Here is a 25773-nt window from a genome sequence, read left to right as displayed (position 1 = left end):
AAAAAAAGTAACACTTCAGTTCTCTCTTGGAAAATTAAAATGACTCTCATGAAATCATATCCTCACAGAGTAGAAAGTCACAGAATGAAATCATCAGTCAAACCTTGGAGAAGAAAGGAGACATTATCCACTTGATATCTTTATGTTTTAAATAAGCACAGTGTGTGCTTGGAACTGAAAGTCTGGCCGTCAGAGCTACTGACAGGCAATGAGAGCCTTCTTTGCTTCTGTCCCAAGAGAATGTTAATAATGCTTAGGGATGATGTTTAGAATGAGCTGTGTTCTCTGAGCTGTCCTTTGACATAAGAGTGATCAGTTATCTTGTGTGACTGGGTCTAGATGGTGTCCTTTTTGAGTGTGTCCTTACTGATAGGAACCATTATAAATGAGAATGCTAATGTTTGGCAGTTTTGATATCACCAATAAATATTATAACTAACTTCTAACAAATAAGAACAAAAATAATACATTAGAAATCTATATCCAAAGATAATTTTCTTTCTCATTTATTCATCTGTCATCTGGACAAGTTATTTAGTCTCCTTAAGTTATTGAAAATAATGCTAATGATTTAATAATAATTTGATTACAGTGACTTTATTGTTTTTCTAGATTTCAATTTTCTTTTATTCTGACAGTTTTCTAATGTTTACAATTACACTTCTAAACATTTTCCTTAAAGTGACAGATAACGTTTAAAGAGAAAAATTTCTGACGTTTATTTTACTGGTTAATGCCTATCTTTTTATATCACAATATTGCGTTCCTGACATTTTTTAGTCTAATATACAGGAGTTTCAGGTGTGTAATGTCAGGATTATGATTATAAAATTCTGTTTAGTAGAAATGTGAATAATCTTACAAAGAGATTTCAAAACAGGTAAGAAAACATATCCAATAGGAGGTTATAGATTTATGTAGTTGAAATCAAGGGCAAGTGGTAGTACTTTTTACAATTTTTCTAGGAAGCATTTCCAAGATTTCTTTTTTTTTCTCTGAAATATTGAGGAGAAAATCTTTTAAAGTAGTTTCTATACAATATAAATTACATGTAAACAATATTTCTTATAATTGATAAATATTTGTTTATTTTTAGGAAACATAGTCCAACATTTACAGCCAATTTGTTTTTTGGAAAGTCTTACTGGAAGGAAGAGTTATACCTACCTAAAGCCTCACAACCTGTTTTACTCCTTTTAACCTCGAATATCACACTTTACAGACTGAAAACACTCCATCACTAAAAAGCTTAATTAAAAGATTTCCACACTTTGCCAGGAAACCTAGGGAACCATGATTTCAAGTTAATATCTTTATAAATTTGATGTTAAACTGTTACCAAAAAAAGTATGTATTGTATTGTAATTTCCCCTATATACAGAGACACAAAATAAAATTAAATCCATGATCCCTCACAGCCCTCTGAGCTTATATTCACATCCCAGATTCACAGTAAACTATGGCACACAGGGTAACCATCCCCCCAAATGGCAGACTCCAAGCTGACATACACAAAGCTCTAGAAGAAACTTTACTTGAAAAGCAGGATCCCAACACCAGGTCATTCAATTTAAGGCCTAAGGAAATTGAACTTTGGTCAGCAGGTTTTTGCTATACCTATCTTATTGTCCACCAATCAATCATGGGTGGCACATCATTCAAGAAATATTTATTGAGCACTTACTACATTGATTACAGTGACTTTAAATAGTTTTCCATGTTCCTAGGATAATCAAAGTACTCAGAGAAAAAAAGTTATTATGAATGCTTCTATTTTCTTGCCAATAGATTTTTCTTAGATGGTACAACTGATACCATCAGGATTTCACAAGAATTAGCCTGTGTGAGAATCACCCATGTTAGTCAGAAAAGCTCTAAATGATAACATTTCCTCGTTATTAAGACTTGTTTCTTGGGCTTCCCTGGTGACACAGTGGTTGAGAGTCTGCCTGCCGATGCAGGGGACACGGGTTCGTGCCCCGGTCCGTGAGGATCCCACATGCCATGGAGCGGCTGGGCCCGTGGGCCGTGGCCGCTGGGCCTGTGCGTCCAGAGCTTGTGCTCCACACCGGGGCAGGGGGGGGCCCACAACAGTGAGAGGCCCGCTTACCGCAAAAAAAAAAAAAAAAAAAAAAAAGACTTGTTTCTCTCTGAAATAATCAAATCATGGGACAATAGAGCTGTTATATTACTAAATGTAACAATGATATTCTTTTATACAAGAAGGGTAGTTTTTAAGGAGAAGTTGTGTGTAAGGCACTTATACTCTATTAACTTTTAGTACTCTGAGGCAGTTATTTGCTAAGTAATACCTAAGGAACAAATTTTAGATGTTCCCAAGTGAAATATTGTGGCTGGTTCAACAGTTTAAATACTTGGTTCATTTTCTAAAATGTATACATATATTTAAAATTTTTTTACTTTTTTAACATTTTATTAGGACTATTTCAAACCACATGATTAGAAAGGTTCAATGAACACCTAGGCATTCATTCCCCAGCTACAAAACCATCAAAACATGTTCCATCTAACTCAACCTCACTCCCTGCCCCTCCCCCCACTGGATTATTATGAATCAAGATAACATTTAATTTCATTTGTAAAAATTTCAGCATTATCACTAAAGTATAAGGCCACACAAAAAAATTAACTCCAATCCTATCATCACCTTAAAAAGTAATAATATTAGGAAAGCTAAAATGAAAAATGATTGATATCAAAAGTTGGTGAGCATGTGGAGCAACTGGAACTCTCATAACTTGGTTCTGGGAGTGTAAAATAGCACAATTACTTTACAGCTTCTTATAAAGTTAAATATACATCTACACTATCACCTAACAATTTCACTCCTAGGAATTTACCCCCAAAGAAACAAAAACATATACAGAAGGTCCTGGCTTAGGACTTTTCAGCTTTACAATGGTGTGAAGGTGATATGCATTCAGTGGAAACCATACTTGGAATTTTTAATTTTGATGTTTTCCAGGCTAGCAATATATGGTACAATCCTCTCTCATGCTGCTGAGCCAAGCAGTGAGCCACATTTCCCAGTCAGCCGTGTGATCACAAGAGTAAACAACCAATACACTAAAAGCATTCTGTACCCAGACAATCATTATGTTTTTCACTTTCAAAACAGTGTTCAATACACTACATGAGGTATTAAGCAATTTATTATAAAATAGGCTTTGTGTTAGGTGATTTTGTCCAACTGTAGGCTAATGTAAGTGTTCTGAGCATGTTTAAGGTAGGCTAGGCTAAGCTATGATGTTTGGTAAGTTGGATGTATTAAATTCACTTTTGAATTATGATATATTCATACCATGGGTTTATTGGGAAGTAACCCCATCCTAAGTTAAGGGATATCTGAGTCCACAGAAAGACCTGTGCAAGAATGTTGATAATGTTTTACTCGTAATACCCCAAACTGGAAACCACCCAAGTGTCCATGAACAGGAGAATGGATTGTTTTTAAAGTGGCATATTTATACAATGGAATGCTACTGAACAATAAATAGAAATTAACTACTAGTATATGCAACAGCATGGATAGATCTCAAAAACATTATTTGATATATATTCATTAGAATGGATGCAATCAAAAAGACAGTAACAGATGTTGACAAGGATATGGAAAAACTAAAACTCTTATACTTTGCTGGTGGGAGAGTAAAATGACATAGCCACTTTGGAAAATAGTTTGACTGCTTCTTTACAAGTTAAACATAAATGTACCATATGACCTGGTAATGCATCTACTTACCTACACAAGATAAATGAAAACATATATGAGGACAAAAACTCACATGTGAATGTTAACAGCAGCATTTTCACACTAGCCCCAAATTTGAAACAACTCAAATGCTCAATAAGAGATGAATGGATAAATAAAATATGGTCTATCTGTACAATGGAATATTATTCAGCCAATAAAAAGGAATGCTACAACATGGATGAACCTAAAAATATTATGCCAAGTGAAAGAAGCCAGACACAAAGACCACAAATTGTATGATTCAGTTTATATGAGTTGTCCAGAAAAGGCAAACGTGTGGAGACAGAAAATAGATTAGTAGCTGCCTGGGTTGGATACAGAAATGGGGACGACTTGAAAATGACCCTACTGGATCTTTTTTTTTTTTTTTAAATTTTGGTTTCTGCTCTGATTCTTTTTATTTATTTGTTTGTTTGTTTTGGGCTGCATTGGGGTCTTTGGCTGCACATGAGCTTTTCTCTAGTTGTGGTGAGCGGGAGCTACTCTTCATTGCAGTGGCTTCTCTTGTTGAGGAGCACGGGCTCTAGGCACGTGGGCTTTGGTAGTTGTGGCACAAGGGCTAAGGAGTTGTGGCTCGTGGGCTCAGTAGTTGTGGCTCACGGGCTCTAGAGTGCAGGCTCAGTAGTTGCGGCACACGGGCTTAGTTGCTCCGCAGCATGTGGGATCTTCTCGGACCAGGGCTCAAACCAGTGTCTCCTGTATTGGCAGGCAGATTCTTAACCACTGTGCCATCTGGAGCCCGAGCCTACTGGATCTTACTGGGGTGATAAAATATTCTAAAACTGGATTATATGATCGTTGCACATCTTGGTAAACTTACTAAAAGTCATTCAATTGTATACTTAGAGTGGGGGAATTTAATGATATGTAAAGAAGCCAGATACAAAAGAGTATGTGAGTGTATGATCTTTTTATATGAAGTACAAGAATAGGTGAAATTAATCTGTTGTGCTAGAAGCTAGAAATTGGTTACTCTGAGGTAAGAGTTGGGGGTTATTGACTGGAAAGGAACAGGAGAAAACTTTCTGGGGTGATGGAAATTTTCTACGTCTACATCTTTATCTTATTTTGGGCGGTGGCTACCCAAATTGTTAAAGCAGATACAATTATTAAAAGTGGTCGTACTGAACACCTAATATCTGCGCATTTTATTGTATGCAAATTATACATTCATTAGAATCATACCAATACTTCCCTTAATACTATAGAATATTCAGTTCTGAATCCCCTAATTGTTTATTTGTATATAATTGATTTGTTTGAATTAGTATCTAAACAAATTCCATACATTGCCCTTAACTGGTATGTCTCTCAAGTCTTTTTTTTCCTCAAGAAAAATAACAAAGTTGATTTATAGGTAGTGCGTGTTTTGCACATGCATTTCCTTCACTCCATTTTTTCAGTACTTTTTAAAGAAATAACTTACATATGATAAAATGCAAAGTGTTCAGTGTATAGCTTGATGACCTTTTGAATATGAACATGTATTTCTAATTTAAAAGGTAAATTGGCCACATTGTAAAACGCGTGAAATTGAGAGAAAATAAAAACAATCACAATCACCATTTTGGTGTATTTCTTTTTATCTTTTTTTGCAACCGCCTCTTAGTGAAATAATATATATAAAGTGCTATATCATCATCATCATTTCACAGGCATATATTGCTGAGGAAATGGTCAAATTTGCAGCTATAAATCTTAGTAAATCAACCATATTGGATTTTGAAGCCCCAAGCATACTATCTGATGCTATTCTATCGTGTTCATATCTAAGCCACAGTTAGGCAAAGGACATACATGTGTGCAGCAGCAGTGTGTAATTTGCCTGTCTTCTGACGGATTGATTTCTTTCTCTAGGGTATTCACAAACCTGCACAAATTTTCCCGAGGATTGTAAAGGTCTTTGTGTTGGATGCAGGGGGAAAGAGATTATTATTCCATCCATCTCCAGACCCATACTCACTTTCCAGTGTAATTTTCCAGTTGACAGAAGGATCACGCAGTTCTTTCCTTTGACATTTTCAAGTTCCAACCGGAGTATGTTTTCTTGAAAATGAGGTCTTGTCCCAGGATATGTTTTGATCTACGCTTACTGTAAACTGACTTATTCCTTACATGGGCTTTTTGGAAACAGTTTACTGACTTACTCCTTACATGGGCTTTTTGAAAACAGTTTCCATGTAATGCTTGAGGTGTTGATTTTTCTTATGATCGCATTAATTCCCATAAAAATGCCAGGTTTTGTTGAAGAGGAAGAAACTAGGCTAAATGATGGGACCCTTGGGACATGGATATTATTACTTTTACAAGCAGCATTTTTCTCTGGTCTGGAAAAGTTCACAGCATTTCTGTTTGTTTTTTTTTTTTTGCGGGGGGGTCGGGTGGGCGCCGCTGCTGTTCCCTTTCCTGAGATGTAATGAGATGCAATTGATCTGTTAGCAAAAATGGCTTTCAGAGGCTGCAGATACAGTAAAATCTAATCAAAGCAAACAAACAATATTATCCTAAATTGACTTTGAATAAAAAGTGGTTATCCCACTTTCTGAACAGCTTTTAAAATAATACCAAAAGGATGAAAACACAATCAAAGGCAACTTAATATTCTTAAAAGTTTATGATAGGGCTTCCCTAGTGGCACAGTGGTTAAGAATCCGTCTGCCAATGCGAGAGACACGGGTTCGAGCCCTGGTCCGGGAAGATCCCACATGCCGCGGAGCAACTAAGCCCAACTACTGAGCCTGCGCGCCTAGAGCCGGGGCTCTGCAACAAGAGAAGCCACTGCAATGAGAAGCCCACACACTGCAACGAAGAGTAGACCCCGCTCACAGCAACTAGAGAAAACCTGCATGCAGCAACGAAGACCCAATGCAGCCAAAAACAAATAAATAAAATAAATTTTTAAAAAACTGTTAAAAAAAATTTATGAGAGCTTTTTCAAAAAACAGTACTGGAGCAGTTAGACATCCATAGGCAAAAAAGAAAGAAAGAAAGAAAAAACAAAGAACTTGAGTTAAACTTTATACTTTATGTAAAAATTAACTTAAAAATAATCACAGACTTAATTAAAAATAAAATACAAAAATATAAAACTTTCAGGGGCTTCCCTGGTGGCGCAGTGGCTCAGAGTCCGCCTGCCGATGTAGGGGACGTGGGTTTGTGCCTCGGTCTGGGAAGATCCCACATGCGGCGGAGCAGCTGGGCCCGTGAGCCATGGCCGCTGAGCCTGCACGTCTGGAGCCTGTGCTCCGCAACGGGAGAGGCCACAACAGTGAGAGGCCCGCGTACCGCAAAAAAAAAAAAAAAAAAAAATATATATATATATATAAAACTTTTATATTTAAGAGAAAAGCTTCAGAACCTAGCACTGGGCAAAAAGCTTTCAGACTTGACACCACAGGCATGACTCATAAAAGGAGAAATGTGATAAATTGCATCTAACCAAAATTAAAATTTTTACACTGTATGATATCACTTCTATGTGGAATCTAAAAGATAAAACAAACTAGTGAATATAACAAAAAAGAAACAGACTCACAGATATAGAGGACAAACTAGTGGTTACCAGTAGGGAGAGAAGAGGGGAGGGACAAGTTGGGATAGGGGATTAAGAGTTACAAACAACTATGTATAAAATAAGTAAGCTACAAGGATATATTGTACAACACAGGTAATATAGCCAATATCTTATAATAACTATAAATGGGGTATAACCTTTAAAAATTGTGAATCACTATGTTGTATACCTGAAACATATAATATTGTACATCAGTTATACCTCAATGAAAATTTTTAATAAAAATTAAAATATTCTAGTTTCAAAAAAATTAAAAATTTTGCTCTTTATGAGGAGGAGGAGGGCCAAGCTGCAAACTGGAAGAAAATGTTTGTGAATCACATATTCAACATAAGACCTTGTATCTATAATACAGAAAGAGCTCTCAAAATTCAATCTAATTAGAAAATGGGCAGAAGACATTAGCACACATTTCACTGAAGAGAACATACAGATGGCAAACAAGCAAGTGAAAAGATGCACAACATCAATGGCTATTAGGAAAGTGCAAATTAAGCCCACAACAAGATATCACTATACACCCATCAGAATGGCTGAGATAAAATCAAAAATAACAATAACATCAAATGCTGGAAAGGCTACAGAGAAACTGGATCACTCTTTGCTGATGGGAAAGTAATATGGTACTGCTACTCTGGAAAATAGTTGGTCAATCTCTTATAAAATTAAATAAGCACTTACCATATGACCCAGCAATCGCACTCTAGGGCATTTATCTCACGGAAGTGAAAACTTATGTCAACACAAAAACTGTATGCAAATGTTCACAGCAGCTTTATTCACAATAGCCCAAAACTGGATGCCCTTCTGTAGGTGAATGGTTAAATGTAATATAATAAAAAGGAACAACCTCCTGGTAATATATAACAATTTAAATGGATCCCAAGGGAATTATGCTGAGTGTGGGTGAGAAGACATTCTCCAAAGGTAACATAGTATATGATTCCATTTATGTAACATTCTTAAAATAACAAAGGAAAAGCAGGTGGCTGCTGGAGTTAGGGGTGAGGAGAGGGGATGAGTATGGCTAAAAGAGGGTAGTACAAGGGAGCTTTGTGGTGATGGAATTGCTCTGTGTCTTGATTGTGATGGTGGTTATAAGAATCTGTGCAATTCATAAATTGCACAGATTTGCATAGAACCACAAATTACATAGAACTACACACACACACACACACACACACACACACAAGTACATGTAAAACTGGTGAAATCTGAATAAGCTCTATGGATTGTACCAATGTCACTTTCCTGATTTTGATATTGTTCTATAATTATACAAGAAATTACCTTTGGGAGAAAATAAGCAAAGAACACATAGGACTTCTCTGTAAATTGTTTGGCAACTTCTTGTGAATCTATAATTATTTCAAAATAAAAAATTTATAAACTTTATGAGAGCTTGGGCTGTGTGTTTAGGAAGAGGTCTGGATGGTAAAAGACCGTTGTAGTCATTTGTCCCATCTCCTCCTTCTGCCTTCCTGAAAAATTGGTGGGTCTAAATCTTGAAAGTTTCATGGAAGTAAATGAATTCTCCTTCTTGTGTCTGTTCTTCCTATTCTCGGCATTGACAGTCTTCATTATGAAATACACAAAAATGGAGTAAAACTTTAGAAGGAGTTTTCAAAACCCTCTCTTCTATTTAATGATTTCTCTTCCTCATCTACTTGTTAGTCATCACCAGCATAGTAAAACTTACTGTGCACTTATTTCGTGCCGGTCACTGTTGCAAATGTAAGAATCCCAACTTAAAAGAAATGGAAATTTTTGATTTACTTAACTCTGAACATCAAAGGATGACCTGGCTTCAGGCCTGGCCAGATGTCAGCATATATAACAATTTCCATCTCTCTCTCTTTCTGTGTCTCTCCATTTCTCATGGCTACTTGGTATCATTCCAAGACAGCCTCTCTGCATGTGGTAACCCACATGGTCCATGTATGTCAGACTCACAGAGAAAGAGAAAGCCTTTGCTATAGCTCTGAGGCAAATTCAGGGATCAATCCTTGAATCATGTGAGATTCTTACAGAAAAAGGAAGGGATGTTATGCAGGCAAAAAAAATTTATGCACTCTTAGTTTACAGATAATCAAAACTGGATCTTTCAAAGGTCAATTAGTATTGCAACGTCTTGCTGCCAGTAGGTGGTGCTGCTCTGAATCAAGAGCTAGATTGTCTAGGTCCTCTGCTCAAGTTCTCAATCATGAGGTCATACTGCCTCCAAGAATTCTTGCTCTCCTGGTTACATAATCCCAGTGTCTAACAGCATTTCTATATTTATGTTTATTTTCTACCATATGCTGATTGACTCTTTTCTTTATAAATTCCATCTTCTCAAGTCTCCCACACTCACTAGGTCAGAATAGGAAACAGAACCCAGGACAATGAAGATCGCTTTATCATTCCAATATAGTTATAGGGTGTATCACCATTTATACAGTAGATATATGCTTAAAGGTTGTACACTATTATAAATGAAAGTTTTATAGATCAGTTTTTTATTTTCCTTATTCATGTATATATATTTTTGTGCTTGTTACATGCCAAGTACTCTTAACACCGAGAACTTGAGTTATAGAACAATATGAAAGTGACCATAAGTGTTTTTAAAAGGATAAAAGGATTAAAAACCTGAGTTGGTATTCTCCTAGCAAAGGGAGACAAATAAAAAAACAAACCAACAACTCTATAGATAGAAGTATCTAGTATGATGTCAAGTGGTAATAAGTGTTAAGGAGAAAAAGGTGTGTAAAGGAGACGGGAAGTGCTGAGAGGAAGAGGGTGCTATTTACTATCCAGGGATCAGGGAAGGGAGACATCATCAATTATGTAACACATTTGCCTTGAGTGCTTTGCCCAATATAGAATTTACTCAACATTCCTGAAGGTCTCTATTATATGATAGAGTATAATGTGGTAGGATAGGAAAGGAGTTGAAGGCAATTCTTTGGTATATTTTTAAAGAGAATAAAAGTACAGGAGGATAGAAGGATGAGAAAAAGAAGCTCAAATTATTTTTATTGATCAACTACAATTGCCACAAATCAAGTGGTAGTTAAACCATTAAACATATGGATGTCATGATGAGAATATCAGGGTTGATCTGCTTGGAAACACACTGAATTAAGGCAATGATTGCCTTAATTTTATTTTTCAGTTTTCTCTAAGAAGTAAATCTATTATTTTGCCTACTTCTGCTTTTTCCCTTTAAGCTGTTTAAAAACTCTGAAATCAGGGTTGAAACTCAAGATTGAAAGTAGCTTACATATGTACTAATGGGTGAAAACATAAAAAAGGACCTGTGATTAATTTTTGAGAAAAAGGGATTTGATCACTTCATAGATGAACAAAGAGAATGAACTACTCAACATTGACTAATTTTATTCTTCTCAGAAATGTCTTAAATTTCTAGTATTTAATTTAGAGCAACATGACATACATCCATATACAACATGACATACATCCATATACATTGAGCAAACTCAAGTTATCTGTTATGGTCCACTTAAAAAATCAGAGCTAAAAGTATTTGAGACACTAGAGATAAAATGAGTAGTCATTACTCCTTTTATGATACTAACTGAAATGGTGCTTATTTTTATATTCAGAAACTCATTCCAGGTCTCTTTTGATTATTTTATTCTAGCATTTTTTAAAAGATCAAATAATATCAATTTTCTTTTCCTTTCTTTCAATTACCTTTGACCAAATGCAGTAAAAAATTTTATTTTAACACACCTATGTAAAGAAATTACATATTTTTTCATAAATACAGATGTCGTTAGAAAATATAATTGTTTTGACTCATTTTTAAATAGATTGAAAAACCAGTCTAGTGATAAAAAATTGTTGTACAACTTATTGTGTAGAAATAATAAATTTTACTTTATCCTTGTATTTTTTAACTGTCATTTAATTTTAGGTTCCATTTTTATAAAACTTCCTGTGTCTGGAAGTATCTGTTTTGCTGCCAGCTTTGCCAAGATGTGATTCATAAGCATGTCAAGAAAATCTAATAAATCTTTCATTAGTGTGTATAAATATTTTAATTGCAATTTAAGGAACAGAGAAAGGTTCTGCCTTCAACGGATTGGAATTTTTTTTAACGTCATGTTTCAAATTAGTAATAACAGTGCTGCATTTCTATAATGGCTTTACCCTCAGAACATCTATCATGTGAAAATCTAGCCCTGTGGGCACCAGTGTAACTGCAAAAAGTTATTGACTTTTTGCTTTTTAAGAAATTCTCTTATTACTTTTCTCAAAAGGAATTTATCTCTAAAGTCTCTCTGCAATAAATCTATGCTGCTTTCAGGCTGCATGGCAACCTTCTCTGGCCTGTACTCAGAGAATTCACCAACAGTATCTCCACCCACAGCTCCTCCTGAATGCAAGAGATTGAAGAGATGAAAGCTAGATCCTTGTGCAAAGACATTAGCAAGAATGTCTCTTGAACATACAAATCTTTTATTCACCATTAGTCCACATCTCACTCACTATGTGCATCGGATGAACCTGAAAAACAACCTCAAGCGGAAGGACTTTTATTCCTGTAAACTGTTTAAAATAAATTTTATCAAATAATTAGAGAAAATAAGAAGAGTTTCCCTCTCCTGTAAAGGATGATGTTGCATTTCTTAAATTTTGTAAGCTGCTACATCATGATCAGGGCAAAGTTAATTATCCTACAACAGAAAGCCTTAAGAAATGTAGATGTATTTGGTCTGTGGTCCTCCATTTCTTGTATTCATTATTCTTTTCTTGTCTCTTAGAAGAGTGTTTTTCCTGCGTTGATTTCTCAGTACACTGTAGTTCATCCAAAAGTCTTTCTGAGTTGAGAGATTTTCCTGGAAGCAGAGAGGTCGATATCTACCTAGTTTGAAGGCGCAGATGGGAAAAGGAAAAGTTAGGATTATTGGAGTTATTATAAAATGTATGAAATACTATTGTTCAAAGAGAAGGCAAACTCAAGTTATAAACTGGGAATTTCATCCAGCTGCCAAAGTTGTTTGTGGAAAGAGCTGAAAAGTATCCTTGTCACTAAATAATAGATACCCATCTTCAGAAGCAAATAGACCCCCAATCATTTGGTCATTTTCTTGTAATTGCCACAAATGACCCTCTCGCCTTGAACATTTGCTCTGTAACCCCACAGTTGGCTTCTCCCCTGAATTCTATTTAGAGACCAAAGGCTAAATTGAGTCTTTGGAGCAGTTTGCTTTTAACTCCCATAATCTCAACAGAACTTTACTCTTCAGTATTAGATACCCTTAAGCAAAAACTTTTCTCTAAATTTCAAATTTGATATTAGGGTGGTATTTCTAAGTGGATCATCCTGCATGAACTTAAGCAGCAAGTAACAGAAAATTGGGAAGATGCATGACAAGGTACAGGTGGTCTTAGAAAAGATAAAACAAGACGCAGAGTTTTCAGCATCTTGTTAGTCTATAAATCTTACAGGTGACACTGGCTTAATAAATGTTTCCTGAATGAGTGAGTGTCCTATAAACCATTTAGAACAGGTCATCACAAAATCCACTTGCCATTATTTATATAATGATGCTATTCATAAATAACAGTTATATCAAAGTGACTATTAAGACCAACATTCTCCATCTGGGTTTTATGAAGTATATATTTTCTGCCCTGAAAAAATTAGTTAATGACTATAGCATGATACAGACATGTCATTGATACAGACATGTCTTAGGTGAATGCCTTCACAAAGTTCTAGAGGAGGATTTCATAGTTACCAAGAACATCCAGGACTGTTATTTGTTAAATAACAAAATTTGTTATTTTGTACTGTTATTTGTTAAATAACAAAATTTGGATATTTAATGCCAAAAATAGACAAATTTTTCTTGTGCTAAATTGCAGAGGCTGCCAGCATCCTCTGCCACAGGTCATCATCATCGTATCTGGCCTGAACTTCTTTCTTTTTTTCTTTAAATTGAGATGTGATTAACATACCATAAAATTTATCCTTTTAAAGTGTACACTTCAATGATTTTTAGTATATTCACATCATCACTGTCTAATTCCAGCACACTTTTTATCACCCTAAAAAGAATGCCCCTAAAAAGAACCCTCTATTCTTATTAGCAGTCACTCTTCTTTCTTCCCAGCCCCTGGAAACTACTGATCTATTTTCTGTCTGTATGGAGTTGCCTCTTCTGCATATTACGTATAAATGGGATCATGCCATTTGAAACCTTTTGTGTCTGACTTCTTTCACTTAGCATAATGTTTTCAAGGTTCATCCATGTTGTAGCATGCATCAGTACTTCCTCCAGTTTTATGGCTCTGGTGTGGACTTCTACCATGTTCTCCCTGCTTCTACTGGGGTCCTCCACAGTCTGTTCTCCACTGAAGCCAGGGTGATGTTTTGCAAATGTAAATCGAATCATCTCACTCTTCTACTTAAAATCCTTCAAAGACTTCCCATTTTACTTAGAGAAAAAAATTGAACTCCTTCCCATGGTCTCTAAGACCTTTCAATGATCAGGACCCCACCCTGCCTACTTCCCAGCATCAGCTCCGCATATTCCACTTACTCACTCTGTACCAGTTCTGTGCCAGTTACACTGGCTTCCTTCTCCTCCTGGAAACTTCAGGCTTGGCATTTCTTTCAGTTCCTGCCCCAGGGCCTTTGCACTTGATGGTCCCATTGCCTGAGGCTCTTTTTTCACAGATCTTTCTGGTTTCTTCTTATCTTTCAGGCCTCTCATATCATCCCCTCAGAGAGGCAACCCTAGATAATCCTGTGTCAAGTGTCTTTCCCCCAACTCCCAGTCACCTTCTATCATTTCATTACCCTGTTTTCTTTATAGCATTTACTACTATCTGAAATTGTTCTGTTTTCTTTCCTTGCTTATTATCTACCTCTCCTTGAAAATCTGTCAACTCCATGAAGGCAGAGACTTTAACTGACTTGGTCTCTGCTATATCCCAAGCTTCTAGAATGGAGCCTAGAAGGTGCTCAATTAATATTTGAAGGAATGCATGGCTATCTTGCCTAGAACTCCTAAATCTTCCAGATCTTGCCTCTACTCTCAGCTCCTAAAGCTGGGTCTCTTTATTAGACTTCACTAGACTTAGCTATTGCCAACTACTGCCTGCCTGAGTTTCCATCTGTTGCTGACTCTCCCATTCTCCTGACATTCAACCATCCCCCGCTTCCTAATGCTCTCCATGATGACTTTTCTAGATACCCCTGTCACAAGCTAGCAGGTCTCACTAATCTGTAGGTCCATGATCTAATTTAGCCTTCATTCTTACAGGTTGTAAACAGAAAGCACAGTCCAGTTGCCAATTTGCAAGAGATAAATAGGTGAGAGGAATCAGCATGGTACCAAGAATCAAACTTTCAGTCTTGAACAGAGTAAGTAGGAATGCATTAGATGCTGCACTATACCTGGTGGTAGATACTGATGTATAAGCTCATGTTAGATGAATGTGAACTAAATACAGATTGGAATGTTCCTAACTAAATTGTTAAGCCTCCACTGTAGAGATCTGGGATCTTGCTTCTTTGGAATATTTGGACAAAAGGGAACCTTGGGAATCAGCTTCTTCCCATTTAGATATTTGTGGAATTCCACACCCCACCCCCGCCCCACTTAGCTCCTAGGTAAATAAAGTATCTATTTTCCCTCATTCCCTCATCCATCTTCTCTTATCATCCAAGTCACACAATAGCACGACCATTTGTCTGCAAGTCATTTTAAGCATTTCTTAAGCATTTCTTCAAAATAACAACTCATACAGTGAGTAAAAGGAAAAGCCACATATAGGGAGGAAATAGTTGCCACACAGTTAACCAACAAAAGCTCCAGATGCATAAAGCATTTCTATAATGGGTAAGAAAAAAACTAACAACCCAAAGGGGAAGAATGGGCAACAGAGATAAATGGACATTTCATTGAAGAGAAAACAATAATGGCCAATACATCTGTGAAAAGATACTCATCCTCATCAGTAGTGGGAGTTGCAAATTAAATCCACAGTGAGATACCACACCCACCAGGGTGGCAGAGGTTTTTGCAAGGATGTGCGGCAATGGAAACTTCATGCGCTGCTAGTGAAGTGTAAATTGGTACAACATATTGGAAAACAATCCAGTGTTTAACTAGATATCCCTATGACCTAATAACTCTATTCCTAGGTGTATAACTCAGAAAACTCTTACATATGTGTACCAAGGGCCCTGTACAGGAACATCCGGAGCAGCCTGATTCATTCAGGAAAAAACCTCGTAATACACAAGTCATTTCTTCTCCTGACCTGCTGGGGGTATAAAAAGCATCAAGCCCAGTATTTTCAGGTTCTTCTGCTCTCACTGACAGCTCACCCCACACAAGTGGCTGAGACTAGTGATCTCTCACTGCGCCTCCAGGGGACAAAAGAAGGCAATGGGAAACCAGAGCCTTCTTCCCCCGGCCAACATCCTTATGTCATTTACAGTCTTTGCACTATTTTTTTACTACTTTGGGGATAAATCAAGGTACACACAGTCTTGACTCAAATCTGTTCTCATCCATCTTTGAACCTGGACCAGACTCTGTAATCTGGCCTTGTTCACATGCTTCATGGGTACAAGGAACTTTAAAGTGGTAGGCATTCTTTTTTCACTTTATCTATCAGGGTTATTCTCTTGCCTCTCTGTATTTCTGCCAGAGCACCATCCCAATGGGCCTTGTAATACAGCTATTTGAGTGTGGGTTTGGGGTCCTTTATTAAATTGTGATTTCCTTTAGGAAGATTACTAAATGTTGTATTCTTAAGGACATGTCTTGCATATGGTGGGTTGCACAGTGCATGTTCTGATACATTAAAATCCCTGATTTAGAGGAGAAGCACCTTCAGAGAGTAGAATGGCCAGCGGCTCCCTCACATGCTGATACCCTTAGATTGTTTAATATCTCTAAGCGTCATCAGATGAGAATCATAATACTTTCATATCCCAGAGGTGCTGTGTATTTTAAATGAAATAGCACGGGAAAGTGCCTGACATAAAGATGTCCCTTAAGAAATGTTAATGTACTTCCTTTTCTACCCTTTCCTCAGCGTTCCTTTCAAAAGGAGGTCAAACAAGATCAGTCTTCCATCTTTCTGGAGAAGGAAATTAAAACTGTATCAGCTGGTGCCCTGGAGGAGGCTGCTTCGTGGATGTTTCCGCTTAAGAAGGAAAGTATGGAGAGGGATAGCAGAAGTCAGGTCACTCTGGAAATCAGAATGCAACAGCTAGGGAGTGACAGCAGGAGAAATGCATACGAAAGGGAGTTACCTTAGGACTGGAATTCCACAGGACAGCCAGAGACCTTCTAGAACGGTTAGAAATGTGGTGTGGTCAGACCTCAGCAGCCCTTTCTTCTTAACCGTCTTTAACAGACAACTGCTTTTCCCTAAAAGGTCTCAGACCAGGTAGGAATTTGGGGAACACCACCTCCATGAACCTGTGTTGCTCTAACGTGCCCCGGGCGTTGGGCCAGGAGCTGAGGATGAGCAAGGGAACAGAACAGAGGTGCTTGCACCGAGGTGGTGACTGGAGCGCTAGGACAGGAGGGAGGGGCAGAGAAGGCTTCCCGAGGAAGGTGCATAAGGGGTGTCCCAGGCAGAGCATCGCCACCGTCCAGCGTAAAAACCGGCATCCCAGTCTCTTCGGGCCGCCTGGCTTGCCATTTCCCTCCAGCTCCCATTCATTGCTTCCAAAGAAGGGAAGAGACTCGCCTCGTTTTAATTCCATTCTCATCTATCCCAGAGACCCTAGGGTGGGGGCGACGAAAATGAGTGGTACTCTGAGTCAGAAACTTGTGAAGGGGGCGCGGGAGCCGGCAGCGGGCTGGGAGTGACGCGAGGGAGGCCGGGGGCGGGGAGGTGACGCGCGCGGGGACCTCGCCGCCTCAGCCCACGTGTCCGCGAGATTTAAAAGTTGGCAGAGTGCGGGTGGGTCAGTCTGGCGGCCGAACTGGGCGAACAGCGCGCCAGGGACGCAGAGGCTCAGCCAGAGCATCGCTTGGAGCGCGGGCCGGTGCCGTGCAGGGTCCCGGGATGCTGCGAGCCGCGAGCCGTCGCCCCGGGCCGCCCCCCGGTCAGGTGGCCGCTGCGTCCCCGCTCCTCCTGCTACTACTGCTGTCTTGTTGCGCGGACACCTGCGGAGGTAAGCCGACCCCGTGCCTCCCAGGGCACCCGCGCCACCGCCTGGTCCCGCGCCACTCCTCCCCGCTGTGATCGCCGCGCTCTCTTCCTTCCCTTTTTTGCCTCTTCTCTTGGCTTCTGAGATTTGCCACCCCCTCGTGCTGCAGGGCTCCCCAGGTTCTCGCTCTTAATCACAGGAGCGGGTCGGCGCCCCAGGGCAGCCAGCGGCGCAGGTGCCAGTGTCCGGGCTCGAGCGCGGAACTGGGCCTGGCCTAAATCCCCAGGCCGGGCAGCCTGAGGTCGGTGGAAACTTGTAGGGCTCCCTCGGGTAATGGGAGTTAAAACAGTGAAAATGAAAATGCTTTTCCTTTGACTGCAATCACTGGAGGGATTGACAGTGAAGCAAAACTAGAGTAGGTTTGATACTTCCCCTGCTGATGCGAGGTCAACTTGCAAAGTGCTCAACTTCCTTGGTGAATGAGCTCCTGTCTGTGCAGATAATCCCGAGCAATAACATGCCCCGTTCTGGCCGTATAGATGGGGAAAGAGTCAGCTCTGTGCCTCATAGGTTTTCAGGGACCAGATCAGGAAAAGGAATAGAGACCTTCTTACAATGCGGAGTTGGAGAAGCAAATGTGCAAGCCGGGCTTTCAGTCAGTGCTACAGCTAAAGCCAGTGAAGGCAGATGTGGTTTGATAACAGTAGGGACTTCCTGAGCTTTGCTTAGAGGAAAGGTGTGGGGAAAGCAAAAGCAAGGTCAGGAAGGGGTGTCTGAAGCTTGGGAGACAGTGTAGAGCAGATGCAACTTGTTCCAGTGGAGAGATCACTTCCCTGTTCCCTTAAGGTTACCTTTCCAGGTACCTTGAGGGGACCATCCCTCATCTCCCAGCTCTGAGCCAGGGCCCCTCCAGTGACAGCCACTGACCTACTAAGATCATGAATTTTCTAGCTTCTCAGCAGGTCCTCTTAGTTTCCCTCTGCTCTCCTTCCTGTCAGTAGGATAAAGGAGGGCTGACTGTTTCATCATTGCTCAGAATGTTAGGGACTTGAAACCATAACTGTAGGGACCTTTCTTAGCACGTAGCCCAGCCTTCAGGTAGAGGTGGGGGAACTGAAACTATTATTCTTTTCCTAATTTTTTTTTTTTTCTGTCCTTTCATTGTTTTCCCCCTTTCCTTAAGGAACTGGAGACGTAGGGAGGTGGGAACACCCGTGCTTGAAAAGCAAGGTAATTTGGCTATGAAATCTAAGCAGTCAGAAGCTAGGAGACCTAAACCTTCTCCATCACATATTCAGCAGTGCTACAGCATGACTTATGCAAAGTAATATTCATCGTTTATTGGTAAAATTAGTTTGGTAATTTTTATTTACCTTATTAAGGAAGCAGATAATCATAGTTTATTTTTTTTCCTCTGTAAAGCAAATGTACTTTCCATGCATGTTACGTACTATATGCTTGCAGTGATTTTTGCATCAGTGGGAGGTAACTTCTTTTTGGTGGGGAGGCAGGGGAATTTTCAGTCTTCTGGTGATTGAGCAGAAACTATAGAAAGCAGCAACTGATTTCTAAAAAAGGCAAGTCTTGGGTTTTATTTTCAAAAGAGCATATCTGGTGGTTGACCAATCATCTGATAAATATCCCCAATATTTCTCAAGCAAAGGGATGAGATACCTCTTTCCCTACACAGAGACCCCATAGACTACCCTTTTCTGTCTTCTTTCCCCTTCAGATCTGCTCTTGATACCAAAAACTTAATTTTATCTCTCTAAAAATGTGATGGGGAGGGAAGAGGGTGAATTTTTCCTAGTCTGATCTGCCCTAGTCCTGAGACCCTAAAGATAGCACTGGAGGGGAAGCATGACATACATAAGCAAAACTGGGAGATAATCTACCAAGATTAATCGTTACGCAACACGCAAGTGGATGTATTGAAAAACAACAAAGCAAATGCCACAATGCCAGAGGAAAAAAAAATCATGTCAATAAGTACAACGTCCTTGGCAAAAATGAGTTAGCAGAGCATAAAATAGCAATGGGAAGATAAAGGACCAGCCACAGATTCGGTGGCTGGAAATGGTTTACTATTCAGAGAACATTAAAATAAAGAAGGACATTTCCTGAAAGAGGGGCACATTTGTATATCTGCAACAAACTGTCGCGTGATGTGGCCTCCGACAATAAGTGATCAAGTGCCCAAGACTAAATTGAGAAGTGTCTTTTCCTACTCAGGCCCTTATTCATGGAATAATTCCTAAAATTCAGTCAGCAGTAACAGTTTCTGACTTCCAAACACTACACTAGTTAAGTACTAGCAATGAGAAAAGAAAATTGATACCACTTTTAGAATAATCAAGTCTGTTTTTCTTTCTCTTACACATGATATATTTACAGATCACAAGCTGTCTATCCATATTATTTGCATTAGTTAGATTGTACAGTGTAAGACTAAAGATTTCACTTAACTTGAAACTGATTGATCAAAAACAGTGCAGTTTTTAGGCTGTAGATGACAGCGGCACCGTCCCTGACAATACTTGCGAAAGTATCTAGTATGGCTATTTGATTAGTATAAAGCCCACATCTGGGGTATCTTGAGAGGAAAATCACATCAACTTCAGTTAACAAATAGACAAAGGGGGAAAATTCTTCCCTTGTGTTTGGATTCAGTCATAGGATGTTAATAGTTTTCTATAAATTATAGGTAAACATTTTGAAATTTTGGCTTCTCTAACCTTTTTACCCTGAGACTGTGTTTCGTGTAAGAGCCCCAAAGTACCCCCTTTTGATTATATAAGTGCTTGGGACTAGGTTAGACAAAATGGCAATTTTGGTGTGGCCCATGCAAGCTTGGGGACATGGAAGGAGGCAAACTCTCCATGCTCTTGGTAAGGCAGGAGGGAGGGGGAGCTTCCACTTTTACTGGAGGATGGGGGTTGGTCAGGAGAAGAAATAATAGGAAACTGTATTCTTTAAACAGGAATGACCTGTCAAACAGAGATTAACCATGGTACCTTGAGTGGAGAAATCAGAAGTACAGGCAGGTGAAGACTGAATCCAACACGTGGAATTCCTTGTGCATTTCCCTGCATCATACTTGACTCTGGTTCTCTTCAATCAAATACTGCTCTCTCCCTCCATTCCTCTTTCTTTTACCTTCCTATTTTTCAAAGCTGTGCACTCTTAGTAAAAACAGATGAGTAATGCATCCAAGCTGTAAGGAATGGGCCTATGGATTTTAGATTTTTTTCATGACGACATTCATATACCCCTTTTGGAAATATTCAGACTTGTTAAAAAGGTTACACCTAAAATGTTTATTTGAGCTCCCTAGTTCTGTCAAATAAGAGGCATCCTCTGTTTCTTTCTACAATACGGTGCTTACTCCCCCTGGCTATTCACAGTTATTCATAGACCAGCGGCATCGGTATCAGGTATCACCGGGAAGCTTGCTAGAAATGCAGACTCTTGGGCCTGTCCCCGAATGACTGAATCAGAAGCTCATTTAAGTAAGATCACCAGGTGTTTTGCATGAAAAGTTGAGAAGCTTTATCCCCTCCTGAAAACAGAATCAGCTCAAAGTAATATCCACCAGACAACAGTGACTTTGGGATATACATTTGTGCTAGGGTGGGAAATATTTAATTGAGAAGTGTGTAAGTTCATTTGTCCACCTTGAATAGCTGTCCCATGAAAGGGGATTCAAACAAATCAACTCTCTACTATGGACTACATGACCCCTGTAAGTTACTTCTAATGCTGGGTACAGAAAATGTAGCGAAATACTATTACTATTATTAGAACATAGATTAAATACTAGCGCAAATTTTTGTGCACTCAAGGCAAGACATCTGAAAAGTGGTAGAATTAGAAAAAAAAATCTGTCAGGATTTGGAGTCTGGTTTGAAATCTGCTTCTGCCATGTGTATATTTTGGTGACCTGAGACAAATTACTTAATCTTTCCTTCCTTCAATTTCCTCATCTTAAAATGGGAATAAGTAGAATAGCTAACTTAAAACGTTGGTATGAAGGTTAAAGGACATGATACATTTTATTTTATTATTATTTTTACTTCTACAGACAATTTTATTGACCTAGATTGAACATTTTAGAAAAACATTTTCTAAATGTTTACTGTAATGTATAATTTTCCCAATGTTAGTTAACCCTGGATTTTACAACTAAGCCTATAATTTTGTTACCAAATGTAATAAAAAGCTTTTAAAACCCTTTAACAATCAGTGGTATAAGTTTCACATTCTCCTGAATATATAAATTTGCTATAATTTACTTCTACTGATAACGTTCGTATTGTTTCTAAGAGACCTTAACTCTTTATTTTCTAGAGCATATTATAATTAGTCACAAATAGTCTTTTTTTTCTGGTGATAAGAATGAATAGCAGGAGCAGCATTTGTGAAACCAAATCTAATATGAAACTGACTCTTTCTTGTGAGTAAATTTGAATTTTGAAGCAGTAAAACAATAAGGTTTAATATAAAGCAAAATAAATTTTTTATGTTTATGATCGGCCAATTTCCCAGAAAAAGTTTTGTGGTGACTTTAGTTCTATTCCAGATACGTTAAAATCACCAATGGACAACACATCTTTTATTCAGGTGCCATCTGAAAGTTTTAAAAATTTGTTGACTTAATATCACTGAACTGTCCACTTTAAAATGGTTAAAATGATAAATTTTCTGTTTTGTGTATTTTACCACAATTTTTAAAAAATGTGTTGTTTGACGATTTTTAGTTTTTATAAAGGTATTATATTAGCATAACAATGAAAAATTTAAAAGATCACCTCTAATCTCATTATCCTATCAAGCAATATTTACATTTTTATTTTCTCTTCCTGTTTTCTATAAACATAGTCCCACATAGCTTCAATATAATTTTCCATTCTTATCTTTTCATACTAAATTTAAATTTTATGATTCATAGTTATATATATATATATATATTTTTTGTGGTACGCGGGCCTCCCACTGTTGTAGCCTCTCCCGTTGCAGAGCACAGGCTCCAGACACGCAGGCTCAGCGGCCATGGCCCACGGTCCCAGCCACTCCGCGGCATGTGGGATCTTCCTGGACCGGGGCACGAACCCGTGTCCCCTGCATCGGCAGGCGGACTCTCAACCACTGCGCCACCAGGGAGCCCCATAGTTATACTTTTTAACATTGTATTCACAAGGTTTCATTGAGTTGGTCAATTTTTTTTTTCAAGGTAACAGTAGTGTTTGTTTTTTTTAATTGCACACATGTCTATAAACCTAATAAATAGGTTTTCTCTTTTTTTTATACAGCAGGTTCTTATTAGTTATCAATTTTATACACATCAGTGTATACATGTCAATCCCAATCGCCCAATTCATCCCACCACCACCACCACCACCACACCCCCCACTGCTTTCCCCCCTTGGTGTCCATACGTTTGTTCTCTACATCTGTGTCTCTATTTCTGCCTTGAAAACCAGTTCATCTGTACCATTTTCTACGTTCCACATATATGTGTTAATATACGATATTTGTTTTTCTCTTTCTGACTTACTTCACTTTATCTGACAGTCTCTAGATCCATCCACATCTCAACAAATGACCCAATTTCGTTCCTTTCTATGGCTGAGTAATAATCCATTGTATATCTGTACCACCTCTTCTTTATCCATTTGTCTGTCGATGGGCATTTAGGTTGCTTCCATGACCTGGCTATTGTAAATAGTGCTGCAATGAACATTGGGGTGCATGTGTCTTTTTGAATTACAGTTTTCTCTGGGTATATGCCCAGTAGTGGGATTTCTGGGTCATATGGTAATTCTATTTTTAGTTTTTTAAGGAACCTCCATACTGTTCTCCATAGTGGCTGTATCAGTTTACATTCCCACCAGCAGTGCAAAAAGGTTCCCTTTTCTCCACAGCCTCTCCAGCATTTGTTGTTTGTAGATTTTCTGATGAAGCCCATTCTAACTGGTGTGAGGTGATACCTCATTGTAGTTTTGATTTGCATTTCTCTAATAATTAGTGATGTTGAGCAGCTTTTCATGTGCTTCTTGGCCATCTGTATGTCTTCTTTGGAGAACTGTCTATTTAGGTCTTCTGCCCATTTTTGTATTGGGTTGTTTGTTTTTTTAATATTGAGCTGCATGAGCTGTTTATATATTTTGGAGATTAATCTTTTGCCCGTTGATTCCTTTGCAAATATTTTCTCCCATGCTGAGGGTTGTCTTTTCATCTTGTTTATGGTTTCCTTTGCTGTGCAAAAGCTTTTAAGTTTCATTAGGTGCCATTTGTTTATTTTTGTTTTTATTTCCATTACTCTAGGAGGTGGATCAAAAAAGATCTTGCTGTGATTTATGTCAAAGAGTGTTCTGCGTATGTTTTCCTCTAAGAGTTTGATAGTGTCTGGCCTTACATTTAGGTCTTTAATCCATTTTGAGTTTATTTCTGTGTATAGTGTTAGGGAGTATTCTAATTTCATTCTTTTACATGTAGCTGTCCAGTTTTCCCAGCACCATTTATTGAAGAGACTGTCTTTTCTCCATTGTATATTCTTGCCTCCTTTATCAAAGATAAGGTGACCATAGGTGCATAGGTTTATCTCTGGGCTTTCTAGACTATTCCATTAATCTATATTTCTATTTTTGTGCCAGTATCATACTGTCTTGATTACTGTAGCTTTGTAGTATAGTCTGAAGTCAGGGAGCCTGATTCCTCCAGCTCCGTTTTTGTTTCTCAAGATTGCTTTAGCTATTCGAGGTCTTTTGTGTTTCCATACAAATTGTGAAATTTTTTGTTCTAGTTCTGTGAAAAATGCCAGTGGTAGTTTGATAGGGATTTCATTGAATCTGTAGATTGCTTTGGGTAGTAGAGTCATTTTCACAATGTTGATTCTTCCAATCCAAGAACATGGTATATTTCTCCATCTATTTGTATCATCTTTAATTTCTTTCATCAGTGTCTTATAATTTTCTGCATACAGGTCTTTTGTCTCCTTAGGTAGGTTTATTCCTAGATATTTTATTCTTTTTGTTGCAGTGGTAAATGGGAGTGTTTTCTTGATTTCACTTTCAGATTTTTCATCAGTAGTGTATAGGAATGCAAGAGATTTCTGTGCCTTAATTTTGTATCCTGCTACTTTACCAAATTCATTGATTAGCTCTAGTAGTTTTCTGGTAGCATCTTTCGGATTCTCTATGTGTAGTATCATGTCATCTGCAAACAGTGACAGCTTTACTTCTTTTCTGATTTGGATTCCTTTTATTTCTTTTTCTTCTCTGATTGCTGTGGCTAAAACTTCCAAACCTCTGTGAATAACAGTGGTGAGAGTGGGCAACCTTGTCTTATTCCTGATCCTAGTGGAAATGGTTTTAGTTTTTCACCATTGAGAATGATGTTGGCTGTGGGTTTGTCATATATGGCCTTTATTATGTTGCAACTCAGTGATTTTTAAGTAGACTTAAGGAGTTGGGCAGTCATTTGCCTATTAATGTTTTCTTTTCTGTATTGATTTGAAAGAGTTGTATATTATAAGGATATTTACCATCACATTTTATTAAATATGTTTCATACATTTTGGAAGTTTTCATTTGTCTTTTAATTTAAATTAATTTGTGATTATGGTAGATAAGTTTGGATGAAGGTGATCAAAAGGTACAAACTTCCAGTCATAAGACGAGTAAGTACTAGAGATGTAACATACAACATGATGACTGTAGTGAACACTGCTCTGTGGTATATTTGAAAGTTAAGACAGTATATTCTGAGAGTTCTTATCACAAGGAAAAAAACATTTTTTTTTCGTATCTATATGAGGTGATGGATATTAACTAAATTTATTGTGATAATCATTTCACAATATCTGTAAGTCAAATCATTATGCTGTATACCTTAAACTTATTCAGTGCTGTATGTCAATTACATCTTCATAAAACTGGGAAGAAAAAAAGCAGAAGAAAAAAAAGATCCTCACTCATCATAGTTAAAGTGCTACAACATCATGCCATTTACATAAATTTTATCTGATACTTCATCATCCAAATTCTGTTTCAGGATCACACTGGCAATACCCTGGAGGCATTGTCTTACTTGAAAAATGTTATTTCAGTTAGTTGAATATCATTCTTTACAAGATTTAAGTCAAACAAGGTCCAGCACTAAATCCAAACCAAAATATATGTGTCTGTAATAAATTTCTGCCCCTGCATTATTCATACATAGTGGCATAGATGATTCTTCAAGCGTTCTGAATTAAGTACAATGGATTTCTCACTTTTTTATGTTCTG

The 25773-nt window shown here is 38.1% G+C and overlaps 1 protein-coding gene across 9 annotated transcripts in view; it reads left to right on the top strand.

Annotated features, from left to right (window-relative positions):
- NMU (neuromedin U) overlaps positions 1 to 25773 on the top strand; it is a 237847-nt gene that overhangs the window by 183865 nt on the left and 28209 nt on the right. For 7 of the 9 annotated variants that reach the window (XM_079920264.1, XM_079920265.1, XM_079920263.1 and 4 more), the window contains one exon: positions 16419 to 17332. In XM_079920264.1, the coding sequence (XP_079776390.1) occupies positions 16419 to 16599 (181 nt within the window). In that variant the 3' untranslated portion in view covers positions 16600 to 17332. Of the gene's footprint in view, positions 1 to 14632; positions 14734 to 16418; positions 17512 to 25773 lie in introns of those variants that run through there. The other 2 variants (XR_013828167.1, XM_079920258.1) reach the window with 2 other exon arrangements.

The sequence above is a fragment of the Stenella coeruleoalba genome (genome assembly GCF_951394435.1).
Source record: "Stenella coeruleoalba genome assembly, chromosome: 4".
Lineage (NCBI taxonomy): Eukaryota > Metazoa > Chordata > Mammalia > Artiodactyla > Delphinidae > Stenella > Stenella coeruleoalba.
The sequence above is the reverse complement of the archived record's forward strand: the minus strand, read 5'-3'. Positions and strand labels throughout refer to the sequence as shown.